Below are 27128 nucleotides of genomic sequence, written 5' to 3'. Positions count from 1 at the left end.
TCAAAGATTTTTTTTTTTACGAATGAGAGCAGGAAAGCTAATGACTTTTTATTTGCTATGAAATTCAAGTTTATTAACCGTGTCCTAGGATCTCTTTACAATGCTTTTGTGGTCCCGCATTTGCTTGTTCTTTCGCCTTTTTGGTAGCTTTACACTTACAGTGATATTGCTGTTATTAGAAAGTTTTCTTTAAAATATGCGAAATTCCTACTTCGGCTGCCCCTTTGGACTAGCAACACAACTGTATCGACCAGATATGGAGTCACTTGCCCCTTAGATGGTATCCAAAGAAGAGCGGAGTCGTTTTAAAAGTGGCTAAATTTTTGTTTTACTGTCCTGGATGTATTTCTATAGCCTTCTCAATGGTTCAGTGTTGAATTTATTTTCATCGTGCGATTTTGTACATTATGATGGCTAATTCAAACTATTTATTTATTCAGATTCCTTGTGTCTATTCGTAATGAAAGGAAGGTGATATAACTAATTTCAATCTCTCATTCTGAACAAATCGAAAAATTAACTCATTTCTAGCTCTTCATAATTAACAATACTGATTTTCAATCATAAGTTTCAATCCATTCATAAAGTGATTTTTAAGAAATTTGTGAATTTTTTTTTCAAAATTAAAAAAGAAAAATTGCCTAAAACTGAAAATGTCCTGAAATCAAAACGACGTTTTAGTTTTCGATGATTTTTCAGTCTTCCTATGATAAGTTTTAAGATGGTCAATAGTGTTTTTATTTTACTTGTTCTGAACAATATGTAACCCACAGGTTTGAGGGGAAAGTCAGCATCCCAACGCCCTCCAATACTTAAAATAGCAATCAACTCATGTAAGTTGTAAAGTTCTCATGATTTGGTATGAAAATACAATTTTAAAATATGGAAACACCGAAGACTCCTGGACACAATTGCTATAAGTTTACAAAATGGACTTTAAATGACAAGGCTGAATACCGTGATGGGTAATATACCTTTAAAAAGTAGTCGAAACACAAATGCAAATCATTTGGTCGTAAATATACTTCAATTTATTTCCAAATAACTGACTAAATAAGTATTTTGTGTTTAAATACTAAACTTCGTATTTCAAAATCCCGAAACATAAGAACAAAAACCTGTAAAAGACAATAATGAAAGAATGTTTAGTTTACAATACTACATGAGTTTACTATACTACACTATACTCATAGAAGCTATTCCATAATCATAGAAACTATACGAGAATTGAAACTAAATTATGCTATACTATACTTGAAACTAAACCATACTATACTCATACAAGCTATACTATACTCATAGAAACTACACCACACTCTGGATTAAACTATACTTTACTCGTAGAAGCTATATTACCCTCATAGAAATTACACTATACTCGAAACTAAACTGTACTATATTCATAGAAGCTATACTATGCTCTAAGAAACTATACTAAACTCGAAAACAAATATTACTATACCCATAGAAGCTATACTATACTCGTAAAAACTATACTATACTAAAAACTAAACTATAAGGTACTCGTAGAAGCTATACTATACTCATAGAAACTGTAAAATACTCGACACTAAACTGCAATATATTCATAGAAGCTATATTATAATCATCGAAACTGTGGTATACTTGATACTAAACCATACTATACTCATAGAAGCTATGCTATACGCATTGAAACTATAGCATACTTGATACTAAACCGTACTATAATCATAGAAGCTATGCGATACTCAACCAAACAATACCACACTCGAAACTAAGCTATATTATTCTCATAAAAGCTATACTACACTTATAGAAACTATACTATACTCGAAACTAAACTATGCTATACTCACAAAAGCTATTCTACACTCTAAGAAACTATACTAAACTCGAAAGTAAACATCACTATACTCATAGAAGCTATACTATAATCATTGAAACTGTATGGTACTCGACACCAAACTGTACTACACTCATAGAAGCTATGCTATACTCATTGAAACTATAGTATACTCGATACTAAACCACACTATACTCATAGAAGCTATGCTATTCTCATACAAACTATGTCACACTTGAAACTAAACTATAGTATTGTCATAAAAGCTATACTACACTCGAAGAAACTATACTATACTCGAAACAAACCTAAACTGTACTCATAGAAGCTATGCAATACTCATACAAATTATACAACACTCGAAACTAAACTGTAGTATACTCATAGAAGCTATACTAGACTCACAGAAACTATACTATACTCAAAACTAAACTAAACTATATTCAAAGAAGCTATTCTACACTCTTAGAAACTATAATACACTCGAAAGTAAACATTACTATACTCAAGGAAGATATACTATACTCGTAGAAACTATACTATACTCAAAACTAAGCTATACCGTACTCATAGAAGCTAAACTATACCGCACTCATAGAAGCTATACTATACTCATGGAAACCAAACAATACTCGATACTAAACCACACTATACTCATAGAAGCTATGCTTTACTCATTGAAACTTTAGTATACTCGATACTAAACCATACTATAATCACAGAAGCTATGCAATACTCAACCAAACTATACCACACTCGAAACTAAGCTATATTATTCTCATAAAAACTACACTACACTCATAGAAACTATACTATACTCGAAACTGAACTATACTATATTCATAAAAGCTATTCTACACTCTTAGAAACTATACTACACTCGAAAGTAAACATAACTATACTCAAAGAAGCTACACTATAATCATTGAAACTGTACAGTACTCGACACTAAACTGTACTACACTCATAGAAGCTATACTATACTCATTGAAACTATAGTATACTCGATACTAAACCATACTATACTCATAGAAGCTATGCTATTCTCATACAAACTATGCCACACTTGAAACTAGACTATAGTATTGTCATAAAAGCTATACTACACTCGCAGAAACTATACTATACTCGAAACTAACCTATACTATACTCAATGCTATACTCATACAAACTATACAACACTCGACACTAAACTACAGTATACCCATAGAAGCTATACTACACTCATAGAAACGATACTATACTCAACTTAACTAAACTATATTCATAGAAGCTATTCTACACTCTTAGAAACTATACAACACTCGAAAGTAAACATTACTATACTCAAGGAAGATATACTATACTCGTAGAAACTATACTATACTCAAAACTAAACTATACCGTACTCATAGAAGATATACTATACTCATAGAAACCATACAATGCTCGACACTAAACTGTACTATACTCATAGAAGCTATACTATACTCATCGAAACTGTAGTATACTCGATACTAAACCATACTATACTCATAGAACCTATACTATATACTCATTAAAACTATACAACACTCGAAACTAAACTATAGCATACTCATAGAAGCAATACTACACTCATAGAAACTCTACAATACTCGACACTAAACTGTACTATACTTATAGAAGCTATACTATATTCATTGAAACTAGTATACTCGATGCTAAACCATACTATACTCATAGAAGCTATTCTATACTCTTAAAAACTATACCACACTCGAAAGTAAACATTACTATACTCATAGAAGCCATATTATACTCATAGAAACTATACTACACTCGAAACTAAACTATGCTGTACTCATAGAAGCTATACTGCACTCTTAGAAATTATACTATATTCGAAAGTAAACATTACTACACTCATCGAAACTATACTATACTCGAAACTAAACTATACTATACACATAGAAGCTATACCATACTCATAGAAACATTATACAAACAAAGAAAGATGAATACAAAAACCGCAACAGTCCATTTCACTGATGATTCAATATATTTTTTCACTTTCAATATCAATTATTTTTTAATTTCATCGTCTTCAAGTTTATTTCTCTTGTATGTCAAAATAGCACTTCCAACTGAAAAAGGGAGCCCGACAGGAGCTCCCTCAGAAATTAACGTTCAGAAATTAAATAAAAAACAAGTTTTTTTTTTACTGAAAGTAAGGAGCGACATTAAAACTTAAAATGAACAGAAATTACTCCGTATATGAAAGGGGCTTCCCCTCCTCAACACCCCACTCTTTACGCTAAAGTTTGATTTTCTCTTAACTCAACTTTTTAAAACAGTAAAAAACTTTAGCGTAAAGAGCGGGGTGTTGAGGATGAGAAGCCCCCTTTCATATACGGAGTAATTTCTGTTCATCTTAAGTTTTAATGTCGCTCCTTACTTTCAGTAAAAAAACTTGTTTTTTATTTAATTTTTGAACGTTTTTCGATTAGTGCATGTTTTGATTTTGGCTCTCCGCACATAAATAACTAAAACGAAATTTGTATGTTAATTATTTTTGGTTAAATGGCTGTCTCATAGTTTTAATCGGACGATTTTGAGAAAAAAGGAGCGGGGGAGGAGGCCTAGTTGCCCTCCAATTTTTTGATTACTTAAAAGGGCAACTAGAAATTTTAATTTTTACGAACGTTTTCATTAGTAAAAATATACGTAAATAACGAATCAACTTACTTAACGAATTTCTATATTTGTATGTTTTTATTATGTATATGAGGGGGTTCACCCCCTCGTCAGTACTTCGCTTTTTACACTAAAACTTGAATTTTGTTCCAATTCCTTAATAATGACCCCTGAATCACAAAGGCTGAAGAATAAATAGTTGAAACTACTAAAAATACCTTAGCGTAAATAGCGAGGTGTAACGAGGAGGTGAACCCCTCATATGCGTAATAATTTCTGTTTGTTTTAAGTTTTAATGCTGCTCCTTACTTTCAGTTGAAAAAAATGTCTTATTTATTTTTGCATTGTTTCTTTTTTAAATAATGTTAGAAAGTCCTGCGCCCCTTCATTGAAATTCTCTTCCCCATGACAAATTCCTCCATGGAAAGATCCTCCCACGTACCCCCCTCCTCAAACCGAAAAAAATCCCCCTGAAAACGTCTGTACACTTCCCAATAGCCATTAGTATATGTAAACAACGGTTAAAGTTTGTAATTTGCAGCCCCTCTCACGGGGATTGGGGGGGAGTAAGTCGTCCTCAAAGATAAAGTTATTAGGTTTTTCGACTATGGTGAATAAAATGGCTATCTCAGAATTTTGATCCGGTGACTTTGGGGGGAAAATGAGCGTGGGAGGGGGTCTAGGCGCCCCCTCCAATTTTTTGGTCACTTAAAAAGGGCACTGGAACTATTAATTTCCTTCATAATGAGCCCTCTCGCGACTTTCTATGACAACTGGGTCAGTACGATCACCCCTGGAAAAAAAAAAACAACAAAAAAACAAATAAACACGCATCCGTGATCTGTCTTCTGGCAAAAAAAAGCGAAATTCCGCATTTTTGTAGATAGGAGCTTGAAACTTCTACAATAGGGTTCTCTGATACGCTGAACCTGATGGTGTGATTTTCGTTAAGATTATAATACTTTTAGGGAGTGTTTCCCCCTATTTTCTAAAATAAGGCAAATTTTCCCAGGCTTGCAACTTTTGATGTGTAAGACTAAACTTGATGAAATTCATATATTTCAAATCAGCATTAAAATGTGATTATTTTGATGTAACTATTGGTATCAAAATTCCATTTTTTAGAGTTTCGGCTACTATTGAGCTGGGTCACTCCTTACTACAGTTCGTTACCACGAAGTGTTTTAATGGATAATTTCTAAGGACTCCCCCTCAAGAGATAGAGGTACCATTCTGTACAGAAATATAAATTCCGAGTAGATGAAGTAGCTTTCATCAAATACATCTCTTCATAAGAAGACCATAGGAACATTTTGTAGTTTGTTCTTCTTGCTGCTGATCTAATTTACTTAAAATTAGTTGAAACTTTGTCCTTTTTGTTTTTAGTGATTGCTTTCCCAGCAAAATGTAAATAAACAAAGATGCATTAATGACAGCAAAACTGCAGTTGCTGCAGTTCAAATCTGGTAAATACAGTCTGCAGCTGGTACGTTAAAAAACTAGGATATAGAGGTTTTATTCAGCTCAGGATATGATTGTAAAATTTTACTTAAAATTGGGACAGATAACATTTTGGGCCTTCGTTTCCTTATGGAGTGGTCTTTTGCAGAAAGTTTTAGTTGAGAAAAGCAGTGCTTTAAGAAACAAGAATCTCTAACTGATCTTAATCTAACTGATCTTAATCAAGGATTCTAAGGGAACAGCGGAAAATAAATCTGGAGAATAACAAGCTAAAAAATAACCCTTCATTCATAACCACAGCTGGTTCAAGCTCAATTAAGTATATAAGATACAAGTTTTTAATTGAAAGTAAGGGACAACATTAAAACTAAAAATGAACAGAAATTATTCCCGTATACACGGGGAACTACTCGCTCCCTTACCCCTCACTCTTTACGCTAAAGTTTAACTTTTTGCCAATTCTTTAAGAACCACTGTTGAAACAAAACTGCTGTTGAATAAGAATAAGAAGCTTATCTAAATCACTGAAAAATATAGCGTAACGAGGGAGAAGTAGAGGAGGAGACAGCACCCCGCATTTACGGAATAATAGCTGTTCTTTTTAATTTTTAATGTTGCTCTTACCTTTAGTTAAAAAAAAAACTTTTTTTTAAATTTAATTTTTCAAATTATTCAGGAAAATCCCCCTCTGTGGAAAACCTCCCAAGAAAAATATCCCTCACAAAAATTGTAACACGGAAAAGTGCTGCAGCTAAGGCCGTGATTAAGTGAACTGATGGAACTCAAAAATCCCATGTTAAATTGAAAATTTGTATTTAAAAAGTACTCAAGTATTCATTGGCGGAAGATGCCGCTTTTAATATCAGGCCATAGCTTCTTGAAGATGCTATAAAATGCTTGAAAGGATTTTGCTCTATTTCCTCTAATTGCTTAGAAATCTTAGAAAATGTCAAGGTCTTTTTCACAAGTGTACTCTATGAAGGATATTGCTTTTGGAACAAAATCGGTACTATCATGAGCAGAAGACAATAACCTGTAAGATGATTGGAACCGTTTTTCGATTTATTTTCCTGTTTTCTAACAGTCCCATAGAATATTTTCAGCTACCTGAAATTTTTACAAGTCGGTTGCCAGAAAGAATCGTTTCAGATCACCGATAATACCCCCTAGAGACCAAAATGACAAGCTGATATAATCAGCTGCTTGTTAATAGAGAGTGAAATTTTCATAAATTATTTCAATGCAATGAAGAAACCTAGAAATGAGAAACAGTCAGGAGCCTTCAGTAAAGTTGTGCACACAAAGCCGAAATCATGAGGAAAATTAAATCAAAGCGAGGTATGCATCTTAAAAGTGTTACCACACATAGACAGCGCCTTTGTAAAAAGTATTTGGAGCTTGGTAGATGCAAATGTCCAAAATACCTAATAAGGTCAAGCGACAAACCTTGAGGCGGAGCAGAACCCTGTAGCTTCTTCCCCATTGCCCTACCAGATCGTAAAAACTTTAGCGTAAAGAGCAGGGCGTTGAGGAGGAAAAGCCCCTTTCATATACGGAGTAATTTCTGTTCGTTTCAAGTTTTAATGTTGCTCCTTACTTTCATTAAAAAAAAACTTATTTTTTAATTCAATTTCTGGACGTTTTTGAATTAATGCATGTTTTGATCTTGGCTCTCCGCACATAAATAATTAAAACGAAATTTGCATATTAATTAATTGCAATTAATCGGAAGATTTTTAGAAAAAAGGAGCGAGGGAGGAGGCCTAGTTGCCCTCGAAGTTTTCTATTACTTAAAAAAGCAACTAGAACTTTTAATTTTTTACAAACGTTTTCATTGGTAAAAAATATACGTAACTTACGAATTAACTTACGTAACGAACTTCTATATTCGTATGTTTTTATTGCGTATATGAGGGGATTCAACCCTCGTAGATACCTCGCTCTTTACACTAAAGCTTAGATTTTGTCCCAATTCCTTAAGAATGACCTCTGAATCACAAAGGCCGTAAAATAAATAGTTGAAATTACTAAAAATACTTTAGCGTAAAGAGTGAGGTATAACGAGGAGGTAAACCCCTCATATGCGTAATAATTTTGAAACCTTTTCACATTTATTTTTTCATTTTTTTCAAATAATGCTAGAAAATCCTGCACCCCCTTCATTGAAATTCTCTTCCCCCATGAGAAGTTTCTCCATGGAAATATCCTCCCATGTAACCCCCCCTCAAATCTCCACCCTAAACCAAAAAAAAAATCCCCCTGAAAACGTCTGTACACTTCCCAGTAACCATTACTATATGTAAACACAGGTCAAATTTTGTAACTTGCAGCCCCTCCCACGGGGACTGCGGGGGAGTAAGTCGTCCCTAAAGACATAGTTATTAGGTTTTTCGACTATGGTGAATAAAATGGCTATCTCAGAATTTTGATTCGGTGAACAAACAAAAAAAAAAAAAGAAATAAACACGCATCCGTGATCTGTCTTCTGGCAAAAAATGTGAAATTCCACATTTTTTGTAGATAGGGGCTTGAAACTTCTACAATAAAGTTCTCTGATAAGCTGAATCTGATGGTGTGATTTTCGTTGAGATTGTATGACTCTTAGGGGGTGTTTCCTCCTATTTTCTAAAATGAGGAAAATTTTCTCAGGCTTGTAGCTTTTGATGGGTATAACCGATCTTGATGAAATTTATATATTTAAAATCAACATTAAAGTGCGATTCTTTTTATGTAACTATTGGTATCAAAATTCCATTTTTTAGGGTTTCGGTTACTATTGAGCCGGGTCGCTCCTTACTACAGTTCGTTACCACGAACTGTTTGAAAAAAACGGGCGCAAACCGGACAGAAAAAATATAGAATGATCGTAATGTGTAGAATAAAGTCTGGATAAAGCCTTTCGTGAAAATCTGCCTTGGTTCGGGACAGTTTTCGCGTACCCAATTTTAGGTTTACTTTTAATATCAGTAAGTCCACAAGATCGAAGTGTAGATAAAGATGAACAAATGCTAATACCAAGCCACCGAATCGAAGAAACAAGGATAACTGAAAAAGAACCACAAGCAAGATCACTACTTTGATGTTTAGCATTAAAAACCAAATATTCACATTTTCAGTATTAAATTTGAGGGCGACCTCCTCAAAATACTTAGAAACCAGCTGGGTCGATTTAATTGGGCTAGATTTAGTGCGGCTAATCAAAAGTAAATCATCTGCATATGCAATATACGAAAGATTAGTTAGGCCTAAGAAACATAAAGGATTAATACGTGGCAAAACAGGATGAAGACAAGCATTATAAAGATACGTGGATAGGACCCCTCCTTGCCAGCCTAAGACCAGAACAGATAGGGATATTATCAACGAAAGTGTCACCTGACTTGAGTCGAACATGTGAATTAGCATGCCAAAACGAAGAGTTGATATAATTAACGCATTAATACCAAGTTGGATTAAAGAATACCAAAGTTGGCTATCAAACAGTTCGTGGTAACGAACTGTAGTAAGGAGCGACCCGGCTCAACAGTAAACGAAACTCTAAATAACGGAATTTTGATGCTAAAATACACATCAAAAGAATTGGATTTTCATGCTGATTTTAAATATATAAGTTTCATCAAATTTGGTCTTTGTCATCAAAAGTTACGAGCCTGAGAAAATTTGTCTTATTTTAGAAAATAGGGGAAAACACCCCCTAAAAGTCACAGAATCTTAACGAAAATCACACCATCGCATTCAGCGTATCAGAGGACCATATAGCAAAATTTTCAAGCTCCTATCTACAAAAATGTAGAATTTCGTATTTTTTGCCAGAAGACAAATCACGGGTGTGTGTTTATTTATTTTTTTTTTTTTTCCCAGGGGTCATCGTATCGACCAAGTGGTCCTAGAATGTTGCAAGAGGGCTCATTCTAACGGAGATGAAAAGTTCTAGTGCCCTTTTTAAGTGACCCAAAATTGGAGGGCACCTAGGCCCCCTCCCACGCTCATTTTCTCCAAAGTCAACAGATCAAAATTTTGAGATAGCCATTTTGTTCCGCATAGTCAAAAACCATAATAACTGTGTCTTTGGGAATGACTTACTCCCCCACAGTCCCTGGGGGAGGGGCTGCAAGTTACAAACTTCGACCAGTGTTTACATATAATAATGGTTATTGGGAAGTGTACAGTAGTTTTCAGGGGATTTTTTTTTTGGTTTTGGGGGTGGGGTTGAGGGAAGGGGGCTCTGTGGGAGGATCTTTCCTTGGAGAAATATGTCATGGGGGAACAGAAATTCAATGAAAAGGGTGCAGGATTTTCTAAAATTACTATAAAAAAAAACAATGAAAAAATAAACATGGAAAAGTTTTTTCAATTGAAAGTAAGGAGTAGCATTGAAACTTAAAACGAACATCTAAAATTTCTATAAAAAAAAACAATGGAAAAATAAACATGGAAAAGTTTTTTCAATTGAAAGTAAGGAGTAGCATTGAAACTTAAAACGAACAGAGATTATTACGCATATGAAGGGTTCTAAAAATACTTTAGGATAAAGAGCGAGGTCTTTAGGAGGAGATAAATACCTCGCTCTTTATGCAACAGTATTTTTAGTAATTTCAACTATTTATTCTACGGCCTTTGTGATTCAGGGGTCAATCTTAAAGAATCGGCACAAAACTTACGATTTAGTGTAAAGAGCGAGGTATTAACGAGGGTACAAACCCCCTCATATACATAATGAAAATTAAGAATATAAAAGTTTGTTACGTAAGTTAATTCTTAAGTTATGTATATTTTTTACTAATAAAAAAATTCGTTAAAAATTAAAATTTTATAGTTGCCTTTTTGTATAACCGAAAAATTGCATGGCAACTAGGCCTCCTTCAACATCCCTTATTTCTCAAAATCGTCTGATCAGAACTAAGAGAAAGCCATTTAGCAAAAAAGGAATTAAAATGTAAATTTCATTTTAATAATTTATGTGTGGAGAGCCAAAATCAAACATGCATTAATTCAAAAACGTTCAGAAATTACATAAAAAAAACTAGTTTTTCTAACTGAAAGTAAGGAGCGACATTAAACCTTAAAACGAACAGAAATTACTCCGTATATGAAATGGGTTGTCCCCTCCGCAATCCTTCGCTCTTTACGCTAAAGTTTGACTCTTTACCACAATTCTACTTTTTAAAACAATTAAAAGCTTTAGCATAAAGAGCGAGGGATCGCGGAGGGGACAACCCATTTCATATACGGAGTAATTTCTGTTCGCTTTAAGTTTTAATGTCGCTCCTTACTTTCAGTTAGAAAAACTAGTTTTTTTTATGTAATGGCATACTGAATCAAATGCTTTTGAAACATCGAGTGCACAAAAAAGAACCTCAAAACCATTTTTATGCGCTTCAAGTGCGAAGCAAGAGCATGATGAGCATCTTGGCATCATATATACGACTTGAAGCTAAACTGATCAGACATATAATCTACTTTAGACAGGAGATCAGGAAGAAAAACATATTCAAATTTTTTACTTAAAGTACAAGCAACCGTAAAAGGCCTATACGAAACGCAACTAGTTGGATCCTTACCACGTTTCAAAATTGACGTAATGTTACAAATAAAAAGGAATCAGGGACTAAAGACGAGCATAAACACATCTGGAAAAATAGCCGCAAGTGATAAACTAATTCCTCCGAATCGGTATTGAGGTGAAAAGCACTGATACCGTCGATATCATAAGATTTCGATTTAAGTCTCTCCACGCTTCTTTCGACATGGCCATTACAAACGGGAGGTACACGACTTTGAGTGATTTTTTCTAGGCAACAGATTAGAACAGAGGGTGGCAAAACGAGAATGAGCCGCATATATTACTGTATCGAAAATCTTACTATAATGATTGATCCATGATACATTCGGGATTTGATCGGCCATAGGCGATCTATCGAATTTCGTGGCATTAATCACTTTTTTCCACTAGCTAGTAGTCTTAGGAAATTCGGCACCATTATATCTAACTCTTCGAAGATAACGTTTAAAAACCCAGCTTTGTTCTTTGTTTAATATCGAAAACATTACCCCTTAGAGGGCAGCCGCAAGCTAACCATATTTTGAGCCATAATTTAGCACGATTTTTCATAGTTTTGAGCTCTGGGTCATTCTTCCAAATTGAAGTTCTTGTCTGGGCTCAAAAGCGACTTAGGGGAACAGCTACTTCTTCAGACCTCTTTAAGCACGACACAATGTGGCTATAATGAATATTAAGCTGAATCCTGGCTTGTGGAGATCCAACGCTTGTGCACAACAGATTAAAAGGGACTTTAATCGTTCATAGAAGTCTAACAAGCATTGAAAATAAAGATGTCAGTCAGATTTGTTCCATTCTCTTTAAGAAACCCACTTTCTAGAATTGGGACGAAGGTTCTTCTCAGCAGTAGCATTACAGGTAGGAATGAGGGACAGGGGGAGATGGTCATAATCACGCTGATCCTGATCAACATAGACTTCACCACAGATTAGACAAGAAGAAACGATACAATGGTCAATGTCCGAAAGTTAGCCACTATTATGGATATATGAATGGGAGGCATCTTTCTTCAAAATTCCGTAACTACTTGGTAGTGAATCTAAAAGAAGCTCGCTCAGCACTGATGAAGAGTTAATATTACAGTTCATATTACCAATTAATAACCAGTCCAATCCAATATTCTCAATGCCATTCAGAATACTTTTTATTAATGCGCAAAATTTTGTAAAACTTCTGAGAGATTTCTGGTCACAGGGGAGATAAACATTAATGAGGACAAGGTTGGTAAGACGAATAGCAATATAACAGTCACTTTTTATTAAACATGCTAGGCCACCTGATGGTCTGCCAAAGATTTCTAGTCTTAAAATACTCGTAAATCGATTGGAAGTCTCATGGTCGTTAACCGATGGCAAGTTTGGCCCTCTTTGGGGTAAAATCATTATTTGGTGCCTAGAAATGGTAGAAAATACCAGTTCCCATTACACAGTTTTATAATCACTGAAAATGCGCACTAGAACTTTCAATTTCCGGTTAAATGAGCCCTCTTCCGATCTCCTAGGACCAATAGTTCAATGAAATCGCCCCTGGGGAAAAAAATAACATGCATTTGTGATCTTTCTTCTTGGAAAAAAAAGTAAAGTTCTACTGTAGATTTAAGCTAGAACTCTCTACAATAGGGCTCTCTATATGCTGAATATGATAATAATTTAAGCTACATTATTTCATATTGTGGCAGGATACACCACAGAATCTATTTAACTTACTACCCGTTTTGGAGACTTTATACGGTTTCTTCAACCTTATGCGTAAGAAAGAACGTCTTTGCCGACTAAGAAGGGAATACACAGAATATTTCCGTCATTATAAGATAACAATGTATTAATCAGTCGATATTCTTAATCAATTAGGATATTTGGTTAGCTCAGAGACTAAAGATACAGTATACGCTCTAAAAATACTTGGTAATATTAACGATTATCTAAAGCATTCTGAAGCATACCCTCTTCTTGCCGGTGCTCCTAAAAGCCACATCGCTCCTCTTCGGCATATTCAAAATCGAGCAGCTCGTGCAGTAGCAGCTCGATGCCAAACCCCTGCAATCGATACAAGATCGTTTCGATATTGTAATTATATCGACCTTTTAAAATTAAATACATTATTCTCCATAAGATGAGCTATCAAAGCTCGTTCCTGAAAGAGCAAAGCCTTTAAAGGCAACTCACCAAAACAGAGCCCGGCAGGACTACTGAGCAGGATAAACCCTGTCAGAAATACCTAACAATGGATTCCACCCGACGATCCGTCACCATATGGAATAGCTACCCAGCAGAGGTAATACCTAACAATCCCTCGTTGAAGCATTCAAGCGAGGGTACAGCATATAAATCAAAGCTGAAATAAGAACGAGGAAATGGTGGAGCCACGAAGATTGCAATAATAATAATAAAAAAACTTCAAGAGGATTTGACAGCCTTTACAATTAAAACCAACTAGAAGGAAGTAATGAGCGGAGGTAATACCTAATAATCCCTCGCTGATTCAAGCGAGGGTACAGCATATAAATCGAAGCTGAAATCAGAACGAGGAAATTACCAGCACTAGCGAAATATCATCATTGCTGATGGAGTAATAATAATAATAATAAAAAAAAACTTCAAAAGGCTTTGACAGCCTTTTACAATTACAATCAACTTGGAGGAAGTGATGAAAGACCTGAGAGCCATGTTCCCCCTTTTACATACAAGTCCACTGGACATTGTCCATCATGAATTAACCCAAAAATCTCAGTCATCCATTACAATTCCAGTGGGCTTTCACAGTAAGGTAAAGCTCACTTGAATTACACTTACTCCATGCCTATCCACCTTAGTTCTGCTCTAGGATGGATGACAGACTATCTATAAACAAGCGTAATGATTTCATTTTTAAACAATTCTGAAAAAGGATTATGGCAGCTTCGCCTCTCACTGAGACTATCTGTCTTGGCTTTACTCTAATTAGTCATGGTCTTCGAGTCATGTCATCGAGCCATGGCTCGATAAGGAGTTTAAGTTACTACTCGTAATAAACTTTGTAAAGTCAAATAAGTTTAATACAGTATAGCTCACCTAAAAATACTAACACTAGGAACTTCAATGAGCATGACGATTCAAGGGGCTCCTAAGATCAATAAGGAGCTTCGCTCCTTCGCCATTAAGTTTTCGCATAGTCAAAATCGCTGACCCGAAAAATTGTGTAACTTACCCTGTCAGGATAAACATCCCCTCTTCCGATTGAATCTGTTCCTGTCATCATTGGTGGGTAGGGAGCAAATCTTTCTCCGGGTGCAGATGGCATACGATCTCTGTAGTCCATTGTACTTCGAATGGGCTCAAAACTTCTTTTAGGCTCAAGTCGGTCACCAAATCTGGGTGAGCCTCGAATAGCTCGACTCTGCGTCTCACGACCACGGGTTTCACTAAGGGGCTTATCTGAAAGGTTTAACTATGTCAATGAATATTTTTTTGTTAATCCATCTAGCAAAGTAATTCAGGACAGGGTTCAAAATCTTTCTGGAATGTTATAATGACTAAACTTACTACATCATTTATACCGCTTATGAAACTGAACAGATAAGTAATCTCAGAGCAGAGGAAGTTATGCACAGGATCAAAATCTTTCAAAGGTCTTTCAAAATCTTTCAAAAATCTAAAATCCTTCAGCAACGATTTAAAAGAAGCAAAAACAAACTCTGGTATAACTTTTCTTATACTCTCCACCATAATAAGTGAGGTTCTTTTATTCACACCAATGACTAAAAGAAAGTCTAAAACCTCTCCCTTCTCCCAAGCAGGTCTATAGTATGACTATTTTAAGCCATACAAAAAAAATTCTTTGGAGGAACTTCAAAAATTTAAATGATCCGAAGAAAATATTCAAATATCAATTTTTATTTTCATTGCTTTCACAACCAGAGGACGCTTCTTACATCTTCATTAGATTTTAGAATTCTTGTTGCAACACTTCGTCATCAGGACTTGTCAGGGGAAAGCAGTGCAAAACTTGCTTGCAGAGAGATATTAGGTAATTTCTGAGCTTGAGTTACCATAAGTTCTTTCGTCCAAACCATCGTTTGTCTCCTATCTCCTATTAAGCAAATACTACTTTTAATGACCACATGAGATTAGCTAAACCTCATGACAGCAAACAGCACGCTATCACATGAGACCAACATGGCCTGAAAAATCATACTATTTTTTCGGCCATATTTACCTCAGATGTCACCATATCTTAGGGGAGGTGATCGGAAAGACATATTTGAGATTTAGTCGCTAAAGCCACAAAGTCACTAAAAATAATAAAGGTACACGAAGGCCCATTAAAGGACTTCTAAGGACGGAATGGCTTGTTTTAATAGACCCTCGAGGTTTGTGATTTACATCCTTTGTTTCTGGGCACAATGACAAAAGGAAATCAAAGGAAATTCATATACGAATTGGAAAATCATTCCAATAAAGAAATCCCGGACAAAAGAATGAAGATTGAAACTTGAAAAAGATATATGACAAGGATACCGAAATAAATTTGATTCATGCGTGTTTTGAGCACATATTGATACGCAATTTACATTTTAACTAAATGGAATCAAACGGGGAGGGAAAACCTTCCTGGACTTAGATTATGAGGATAATTGCATCCTAGATGATTATCGGAATGCCCAATTTGTTTAAACATTGCATACTACAGTGATAACATTGGTCAAATATGGCTTTGAAGCATCGGCGCTCCAAAAAATATAGAAAGATTTGCTAGATGTTTTATAGAGAAATTGCCTACGGATTGTTTTGGGTACCTGACTAACTGACCGTATTTCCAACAGCAGGCTGTACGAAAAGTATGGTTCAATCCCGCTTGCTACGGATATAATGAGAGAAAGACTAGGATGGCTAGGGCACGTTCTGAGGATGAAGGATGACAGGTTGCCAAATGTCCTTTCTGACCAACTTTCGAGGGCTAAACGGGAAGCAGATCGTCCACTGTTGGGGTGGGAGGATGTAAAGAGGGAAATTTCATCGTCGCTAGGGAAGAGATTGTTGCGCTATCTAATTTTTGACGGTCTTTCATATCCCATTTCGACCTTGCATTATTTTTCTCATCACATTTTTGGTTTGGTGCAATGTTTTTCAAAGATTACTTTTTTTCTTATCTTTTATTTATTTCTCCTTTCCTTGTAGCACTGAGAACGCATTAGTGAAAGTGAACTTTGACTTTATTGAATATAAACACAAATAAAACACAACTCTAGGGACTGAGCAATGATCCCTAGGACCTAAATGTAGTACCCGGAGAACGTCGAAGCATCCATATTAATAGTACCCGGAGAACGTCGAAGCATCCATATTAATATATTACCCGTTATTGACAGAGCAACAAAGTATTAAACTTTGAAACAAAAAGATTACTGAAAAAAGATACTGTGCACTGCATAAAAAAGAGAGAATCTTCCTAAACATTATTCATATGTACTAGTAGAAAGAGGATGTCTTTTATAATTGTATCAAAATGACGGAACTAAAACAGAATCTTTTATTTCCAGCGGAATACTGTTCCATAATTTTACTCCAGCGTAATTTATAGAAAAGCTGCTCTTTGCGTCTGACAAATATCCGAAATAAGAGAAAAATCTGTAGATGAGGTTAGATAAGCATAATAATATGACGATAAATGAAAAAGGACAAGGTGTGTTAGTTCTGGGGGGGGGGTAAACTATTCAAGTATTTATACATGAATACAGCAGTTTAGAGCTGGCAAATCTGTCTTGCTGTTAGTAACTGATATTTAAGAAAAACTTCTTGAGGAGGTTGGAATTATCTTTAAATTTAACAGAAAGAATTGACCCAAACATAACAACTATACTGAATATAAGGATAAACAAGAGTAAAATAAAGGGTTCGCAAAACTTTTTGCGGAAGAAAATTTTTCAGTCTATACAAAATCCCAGCTTCTCTTGCAAATTTTATAAATAATTAATTTATATGTCATTTCCATGAAAATAATTCATCAATGATCACACCTAAATATTAAAATTTTTGAGACCCTATTTATCAAATATCCATCAGCTGTTAAAGATAGTTCACCTTTTTAGTAGTAGAAAAAAATCATGTAATTTGTTTTTAATATTAATCACTAAACGGTTACTCCTCGTATATTTTATTAGATCATCCAACGGTCTTAAAAAGGGGTTAAAAAGATCATAACCACCTGTGTCCTATACGACAGATATGACACAATCTAACAATCCATAGTGGAAATGTATGTTTCTTTAACTTTCTAACAAAAAGATTATGTTTTACTGTATCAACTGCTTTCGACAGGTCAATAAATAAAGCTGAGGTATAAAAACCCTTATTTAGAAAATCTTTCACTTTAAAAATAAAACGGGTAATCGCATGATCCGTCGAATGCACTTTCCGAAATCAATATTGGCTAGGTGGCATTATTTCATTTTCTTCTGCAAATTTACCAATTTTATTATGCATTACTTTTTAAAAAATCTTCGAAATAACTGGTCGAATTGAAATAGGGCGGTAATTATTTATCTCTTCCTTATTTCCATACTTATATAAAGGTATAATACGGCTTTTCTTTAGACTTTTTGGTGCAATTTCTTTTCGAAGACAAATTGAAAAAAAAAATTAAAAATATGAGACATCATCAGAAAAACATGTTTCAGAATTCGTTTCGGCATGTGATCAGTTTTAGGAGCCTCTGACGGTCCCAAAGAATTCACGATTTTCTTCAAATCATTTGCGGAAACCAGTTCAAAAACAAAAATACTACCATCATTATTTAAAATTTGAAGAAATTTAACTTTCGTCTTCTATATTAATATCATTATCAAAGAGTGACGAAATATTTTGACCAATCTTAGTACAAAATTCACAAAAAACCATCAGTTATAGATTGATCATTTCCTATTCTTTCCCCATTCGGGTTAACTATCTCCTTGGGGATTTCATTATATTTATATTTATTTGGCCTTAAAATTCGATTAATAATCTTCCACGTTGAAGATACATCATTCTTCGCAAGTTCAAAAGCATTTAAAAAGTAATTCTTCTTAGTATCTCGTTTTTTCTTATTGACAACATTTCGATAACTAACATGAATATTTCAATTTTCATTCGACGGATTTTTCAAAATTCTACTATAAAGCTTGTTTCTTAATTTTATCATGTTGTTTAATTCCTTTGTTAAACACGGAGGTTTCAAATTGGTTTTCTTTCCCTATCTATTCTCGTATGGTCCTTCAATCTTACAACACTCAAGCATTGCTTCACGAATCTTATCAGAAAACAAAACATAACTTCCTTCGGGGTCATTCTGACTCAAAACATTGCTCCATTCTAGTTTTCCTAAAACATGTTTTAATTTATTTATATTTGGTTCATTGAAAACAAATATTTTCTCTTCCATTTTATGCTGGTCATTTGGATATGATTATAAATGGCTAAACAACACCGTTACAAAATGCAAGGAGATGATCCGAACCTGGCGGAGTTAGCACACTTGATGATTTCAGCTGGTTACAAATATCTTCACTAATTAACTTGTAATCAATAAGCGTGGCCATGCGTTTTGTGATTCGTGTGGGAATGCTAATCGACGGGAAAAAACTAAATGATAGTATAGTTGTTATAATTCCGCATTCATATTATTTCCTAGCTCCAACAAATTATGGTTAAAATCTCCCATTAGAATATACAGCTTTTTACACGACCCTAAATACTGACAAAGATTCTCAAAATGTTGAGACGTTTCCGTAGGGTTAGAACTAGGTGTCCTGTAAATAATAGCAATCAAAATTTCAACATCAAATTTTTCTTACAACAATAACAAAAGACTCAAACAGACCTTACAGACACCAAAAGTATCATTTACAGTTTCAGAAATATCATCTCGCACGTAAATTCGTAATTCACCTTTCCGCAGCTGCGTTCTATTTTCATAATAATAAGAATAACCTCCTAATGAATACAAACCAAAAGGTGAAATTTCACTCAAGAAAGTCTCAGTTAGAGATATTACATTAAGACAAAGATTATTTTCATTAACTGTGGTAAGTAGTGCATCAAACACACTTTCAAACCCCGTACAATTATACGTAGCTACGACAAGACCCCCTCGATGATTTGATTCGCCTCAGATCAGAGGGATCAATATACTTAGAAACAGGAATATTCAGATCTGAGCTCACTTTTTCATTCTCACCATCACGTTCACAAAGGCCTCGTTCACATACATTAGCTAAATTAAACTAATTTCCTGTAGATCAGATAGTCTATGAGTCAGCGGAGACATTTTGAAACAAAAAGTTCACCTATGGTCACCAAAACAGTTTAGTCACTTTCCTGTCTGTTAGCTGGAACCCTGACTTCTTGAAGCGGTTCAGCGAGACAACTTATGATAGGTCCTTAATTCTAACTAATTAATCGCCAGACTTTGCAAAGATACGGCCCTGCACTGACCAAGCACTTCTCCTACCCACCAACATCCCTAGCAGCATTTAGAACTTCCTTTCTAAGACGAGTAAGGCTTTCACTTATAAAACATTGCCATCCTTTCAGTTTGCTCCAATTTTTCAACACTTCTCTTGCAACTGTTGGGCTTTTAAATCCGACTTCAACTGGGGGATTCTGCTACTACTGGGCTTTCCTAAAATATTAACATCCACAATGTCAGACTAGGACACCGATCATAGACCTAGTCTGTTTGTTATCAAGTCTAGGACACTATTTGTGCGATGCCTTGTCGTTTCATTAAGACCAGGTAGGTGGTGAATAACTACGCAAAAAGACTTACTAGCTCGTTGCATTTCATCAAGGTCATACTGCAGGTTTGACAATGATTTTGCCAAGAAATCAGCATTAGATTCCAGCGTTCCAATTCGGTTCACTAATTTTTCGTGGCTACTTTTAAGTTCCAACATAACGGATGAATAAACAGTTTGTGCTATTTTTTCTAGATTGTCTTGTGAGAGTGTGACCTTACCGAGGTCCTTTGCTATATTTTGCTGAACAAGATCACTAATTGAGTAATTAGCCTGCAAAATTTCCCCTCTTAGTTCAGAAATCTCAAGCCGTACTTCCTACTCCATTCCAAGAATAGCAGCAATTTCCATGTAACAATTTGGATTTTTATTCAGGTCAGCCATTGCTTTTTTGATGGATGCATGTTTACTAGCACCGCATTCCTGTTTATTAGTTTCAAAGTCCATCATATTTTCAATCGTAACAGGTGCTGTTTTACGATCCCCGTATTTGAACAGCAGAAATTTCTTTCCAGGATTAAGAACATTAAGTATCCTTATTGGCCACCATGAAAATCCAGGTAATCGAGCAACAGCCAGAAGCCGAAATATCAGTTTTGTCATTTTAGTTCCCATTTTCATTGAATATCACCATCGTTTTGGTTTTTTAAGTTTTTTTTCTTCTTCGTTGTTTTTTCATGCTAATGTGACAGGGATTTACTTGTGTACGAGTGATAACAACTCCAAAAGTATAATCAATCCAAAATAAGTAGCAAAAATTAGCTACGAAAGAGAAAAAACTCTTAGCAGAAATGTACAGTGGGAGGTAATGGGAAAGACCTCCGTCGAAAACATAATTTTTCACTCTTTTGGGAAATTCTTCTTCATGTCGTCTAATTGGTTAATGATTCAGCCCTTTACCCCTAAAAAAAAAATTCTGCATACGTGCCTCACTCACAATATCTAAGTTTACGAATAAATTTTATTTTACTCAATGTTTACTTTGATCTTACTTGTATTTATTTTAATCTTGTTTAACAAAAAGATTTACATTTTTTAATTTTTTGTTTTGACGTTAATTGATGTTTATTTCGATCTTGCCCAATTTTCATTAATATTAATGTTTACCATTTAAATGGCTCATATTTTACACACATAAAGTATTTAATATACCATAGACCATAATCTACATTATGAATATATATGAAATGAAGCTGCACTATCCAACGTGCTATTTGTGCGTACGAGCATACCATTATGACTTATTCAACTAGCCTGATTACTTATACTTAGCGTTTAACAAGACTTAATATCGGAGGTTAGGAGGAATGCTACTTGAAAAGGTCTAGATTAGTCGTGAATGTTTTTAAGGGCTCTGGATGAAAAACGGAAAAACATAAGCAAATATATGCAGACAACAAAAGTGATAGCAATAGTTAATAAGTGGCACACCTTCAGAGATCCCTAAGTAGACTATGTGTGCACTGGGGAGCCGACGTTGTTGCTTTTGTCCAAAAGCATTTTAGTTAGTAGATGGCCAGACAAGCATTTGTTGCCATCTTTTACAAATTATATTCGGGGAAGTTAGGGTTAGCCAGATAACTTGTTTAAGGGACTCCCAAACACACTCTATGGCTCTCACAAGTCGGCTGTTAAATTGCAAAAAGTGCTAAGTGACATTTTCCGAAATGTTCAGGAGAAGCCAAAAACTGTTTTGGAAAATATGCCCACATATCTCTCGTAAGCTCCAATCGTGCCTTCCCAGCCATCCTTTGGTGGGCCTTACGCGACAATCTTCGTGGTTGTGGAAGCGTCGTGTACTCAACACTTTTTGGTCTGTAAAACTGGTCAAAATTTGGTTATGGAGTATTTTGAGTTGATAATGATAATGAGAATATTTCGAGAACGAAAGGGGATATGTGTATTCTGATTAAACCAATCGATCAGGCACGCCTGATTTTAACACAATCAATACATAACTCATTTTTGACTGATATGTCACTTGACGCTTTCCGTATTTCATTGGCCGAACTGTTTCTTAATTTCCATTCTTGAACCTTTCAATAAAAGTATTAAAAAGTAAATTCGCATTCAATGCCCTTATTAATGCTTCAATAAAATATTTAACACTTCAATAAAAGTATTAAAATGTAAATTCAAATTAAATGCCCTTTGACTTTGACCAAAATAATAAGATGAGACCATACTTACGCCGGTCAAGGGTAACAGCATCTTTGTCTTTTTCTGGTTCTTTCAAAGGAGTCTCGTGGAAAAGTACTTCCTTAGACAATGGGTTCAATTTCCTATGTGATGCTTTTTCTTTTTCTGCTGCTATTTGTTCTCTTTTTGTTGCGAATAAACGAGCTGTACCATTCTTGGCTACATGATCTGTTTTCGCTTCGGTCTTTTCTTCTTTAGCTGCTTCACCTTCCACCGGTTTCTCTTCTTTTGCCCCAGCCGTTCCTAGTTCGTGTTTGACCGTTTCACTTGATTCAGTCATTGCGTCATTCTTGCCTCCATGAGCAGCAGTTGTGCTGTCTATAAGAGAAAAGTTAAACAAAACTGCACGCAATTACAACTGTAAACTCATCCTACTTTGTAGCTATTTGAGGTCAAGCCTTAAGCAAACTCTTTTTCCAATCCCACTCTTTTTCAAGTTTCTGCGTTGTCTACCTTGCAATAAATTGTTGAGATTTTTAGCATTTCTTATAATCTCATAACAGTCTTATCTGGAATATCTTATTTAGTTAAGATTATATTCTACACAACATGATAATTCAAGCTCATTAAAGGATTTGGTAATTTCAGTTAAATAAAAACATTCTCTCTCTGTCCCTACCCTATTTATAGCTTCTTCTTTAGCCACTTTGCCAACATTTGCAATTTTAATTATCACCTCATTGAAGCTTAATCGCTTTTGTTTCTCTTGGAATATTTAGTTTAACTTTTCTAGGGACACAGACTTTGTGATTTCCAACAGCATATTCAAGTCACACCTAAGCTGCTGCCAAGCGATATGCAAATAGTCCTAGACTGATTACTCTTGGATGTTGGTAGGTGTGGTACATAACTACATCCACTTTACAAGTCTAGAAGATAAAGAGGTCTTTATTGTCCATCAAGAAATTCAAACACTAACAAAAAACTTCAGAGGCTTCTTACATTGTTTCTACTGTGGTTGGAGGATGGAGTGACCTAGCTGTCATCAAGCTTAGCACAGTCACGTCCCTTAGTCAACTTAGGACAGTTAGAAAGTTCATTAGTGCCCTTCCAACTTCTAGGGCCGACATCAATATCCCCAACCACCTCCAAAACCGTGGCAACAGGGAGATTTCCCTATTTATGGACAGTGGCGTAATATATTCTAGGTAGTTGTTCTTTTTAGGAACTCGAAAAACCTGGAAATACCCCACAGGTCCGATTACCGGTTTGTAGATGAGAGCTTTAAAATTACCCCAGAGCCCTTTTACAAGCACTACACCATCCATGTTCCCCTTGAAAGTAACCCCGTCACTTGCCTTTTTTGCCTTTCTCCTTAACAATTCTCAGACCGCATACAACCGTCTCTTGAAAAAGATCAGAGCAATAGAATCCTCCTTTCCCCTCACTTCGGTCACCGATGGTAGATTGTGAAGCTACGCAAACTGCAGATTTGACGGTACATTCAGCGGAGACAAAAGCTTGCTGCTTCCATCTGTGTCAGAACATCTATTGGAAATTTTAGGCTCTTGGGCATCAGTAGAGGTACAGAAGTAACTCTGACTTTTCGCTGCAGGTTTGGAAAATACCAGCTTTAGTATTCCATCCTATTACAACGTTGTATCATCTGTCGAAGATTTCAAAAATAAGACTGCCATTTATTTTTCTGAGTTAACAAAATACTTCGAAGGTAGTTGCATAGGTTGTCCAAGTGGGAACCAAAGGGTAATCCCTGCCCCATTTCCTCCTAAGAAGTGGAATACCTGAAATCGAAGAGCCAGAGAGCCTTCCGTAAGATTTCGTAAGCTACCATCACCTTAACTCCTGGAAGTTCTTGCAAATTATGAAACACAAATAGAGAGAAACACAACATGAGCACTGTTTTTATTAAGATAGCCTCTAGCCTCCCCCGAGGAAACATGTTTAGACTTTAATCTTCGAATTTCAAGGGTTTTTTAAACATATGACCTCCAGGTTCCCTAGCAATTTCTGAAAGCGATTGCTTCATTAGGTAGTTATTTTATTTCGGCATGATAACCAATACATTTTTGGAATAAGGATTGATAACAATTTGAAAATTTTCCTTACTTAAACTATTTCTTACTTATTTAAAATAAGAATTACCGTCCATTATAATTTGATTAGTTTTGAACTGTAGTTTGACTTTTTTATCTGAATTAAACATATAAGAAAAATAGTTCTTTAGTTCCCCTCTGATCACTTTTTGTTGATGAAAAAGGTAGGCTACTAGAACTTCCGATTTCCAATCGAATGAGTCCCCCCAAAGTTTATACGACCACTCCTTCCATAAAAAACCTTATATTTTAATAGTGGACAACTAGTATAGCTCATAGCCCTTGCCATGAGGGCTGTTGGGGGGGGGGTCATTCCCAAAGACATAATTACTGGATCTTTGAACTATGCTGATCAAATGGTTCCCTCAAAACTTTGACTGGATATGTTTAGAGAAAATTTCGGGCGTGGAGAAGGGGCTAGTTGCCTTCTAATCACTTTTGACTCTTAAAAAAAGCGCTAGAACTATCAATTTGTAATCGAATGAGTTTCTTTGAAATTTTTATAGCAGCTCTTTCAATACGATATCAGAAAAAAGTCATATAATACAATGTGACATCATCGCTCTTTACTTAAGCAATGCTATTGCGCTGCCTATGATGTTATCAAAAATGATGATGGTTTCCTCCATCAAGGAGCAAATGAGGTGAACAGAGAAAATAAACCCATCCATGATGAAAGACTTCATTTTTTCAGCTACTTCTGACTGCGACTACTTGCGACTGTGACTATGATTGCTTGCAACTGCAATTGCTTGCGAATACGACTACTTGAGATTGTAACTAATTACAACTGTAGCTACTTGCAACAATTTGTGACTGTGACTACTTGTGACTGAGATAAATTATGATTACTTTATACCGTACTGCGAATTATTGTGACTGCGACTTCTTGCAACTGTGACTACTAGTGACTGTAAATATTTACGACCGCGACTACTCATGACCGCAACTACTTCTAACCACAACTGCTTCCACCTGTTACTTCTTGCGTCTTCAACTACTTGTGATTGCAACTGCGACTACTTATGTCTCCTACTACGACTGCAACTGTAACTACTTGTGCCTGCTACTACTTCTAATCCGATTGCAACTGTGGCTGACTACTGCTGTTACTTCAACTCCTAGTACTATTGCTACCATTATTGAACTAAATCAAAAGAGTTTGAGTATACCCAGATTGTCAAAAGGGTGAATCTGAAATATCTGAGGAATGGCTAAGGTTATTAAGTTGAAAATTTCGGGGAGTGGGGATTATTTGCAATATTACTGATCGGCTAGGGGTACTGAGTAGAAACTTTCAGGAGATTTTTCAATAAATTATAAGACATTAGGTTCATCCAGGACGTAAAATTGACATTTTATATTAATCACAGGAACAGTTATGGGTATTGAATTGAATCAAAAGACTTTGTGCGCATCCAGGTTGTCAAAATGGTGCATCTGCAATAACTGAGGAACAATTGAAGGGTATTAATTTAACACTTTCAGAGAATGTCGATTGGGAAGCTGAGCTAAACCAAAAGACACCAAGTCTATTCAGGGTGTCAAAACGGTGTATCCGCAAATCTCAGGAACGGCTAAGGGTATTAAACTGAAACCTTCAGGGAGCAGTAAGGGGGATGTTGAACTAAATCAAAAAAATACTATATGTATCCAGATTGTCAAAAATGGTGTGTGCAATATACCAGGAATCCCTAACAGTATTAAGATGAAAATACTCAGGGATAGCTAAGGGAATTAAGCTTAAACTTTCAGTGAGTATTGAGGGGAATGTAGAACAACATGAGAAGAAACTACGACCTTCCAGTTTGTCAAAAGAAGAATCTCAGGAACGGCAAGGGTATCAAGTTGAAATGTTTTGGGGATGTTTTGGAAGATATTGAAGTAAATCAAAAGTAACTATGTACATGTAATTTGTAGAAAAACGCTTGCGAAGTATCTCAAGAATGGATAAGGTATTATGTTTGAACTTTCAAACCTCAGTAATTGACTTCGGCTAAAAAATGTCGTGTGTTTTCAGGTTGTCAAAATGATATCTTTTCCACTTCACACGAGCCAAACGCCATTGTCAAATTAACAAAAAAATAGAGTTGAAAGTCAGAAATAAAGAGAGCTCAGTGATGCCTCTGATATATTTTTGTTCCCTTATTCCCTTTTCATTTATAGGTAATCTTTAGAACATTCTCTCAGGAGGCTTTTTTGAGTGAATAATCTAGAAATTACTGCTGAACCAAAAGCTAGTTGAAGGGCTAGCCTAAATTTTGCTTTCTTACAATATTTATCAAACAGTTCGGGGTAATGAACAGTAAGTAAGGAACGACCAGTCTCAATATTAACCGAAACTCTTAAAAACGGTGTTGGTATTTTGATACCAACTGATACATAAAATACAACTTAAGAATTTAAATTACAGTTTGATATTTTAACTCCAAACTCTTTGGTGTTTAACTTTGGGAATAAGAAATTAATCTAAATAAGAACTACTGCTCATACTAGTAATATAATACTAATACTATTAAGACTGAGGATATGTAGAGCAAAATTTGGAAGAACATAGAGGGGAAATTTGAACTAAATCAAAACACACTGTGTGCATGCAGAATATCAAAAAGACTCATCTCA

At 35.3% G+C, this 27128-nt stretch overlaps 1 protein-coding gene across 1 annotated transcript in view; it reads right to left on the bottom strand.

Moving 5' to 3' along the window:
- LOC136026629 (uncharacterized) overlaps nucleotides 1–27128 on the bottom strand; it is an 84149-nt gene that overhangs the window by 16055 nt on the left and 40966 nt on the right. The window contains exons 5-6 of the mRNA XM_065703352.1: nucleotides 22444–22770; nucleotides 14688–14914 (exon numbers count right to left, since the gene is read on the bottom strand). Of these exons, the coding sequence (XP_065559424.1) occupies nucleotides 14688–14914; nucleotides 22444–22770 (554 nt within the window). The remainder of the gene's footprint in view (nucleotides 1–14687; nucleotides 14915–22443; nucleotides 22771–27128) is intronic.

Source organism: Artemia franciscana, chromosome 4, assembly GCF_032884065.1.
Source record: "Artemia franciscana chromosome 4, ASM3288406v1, whole genome shotgun sequence".
NCBI classification, from domain to species: Eukaryota; Metazoa; Arthropoda; class Branchiopoda; order Anostraca; family Artemiidae; genus Artemia; species Artemia franciscana.
Note: the sequence above shows the minus strand (reverse complement) of the source record. Positions and strands in the feature narration are given on the sequence as shown.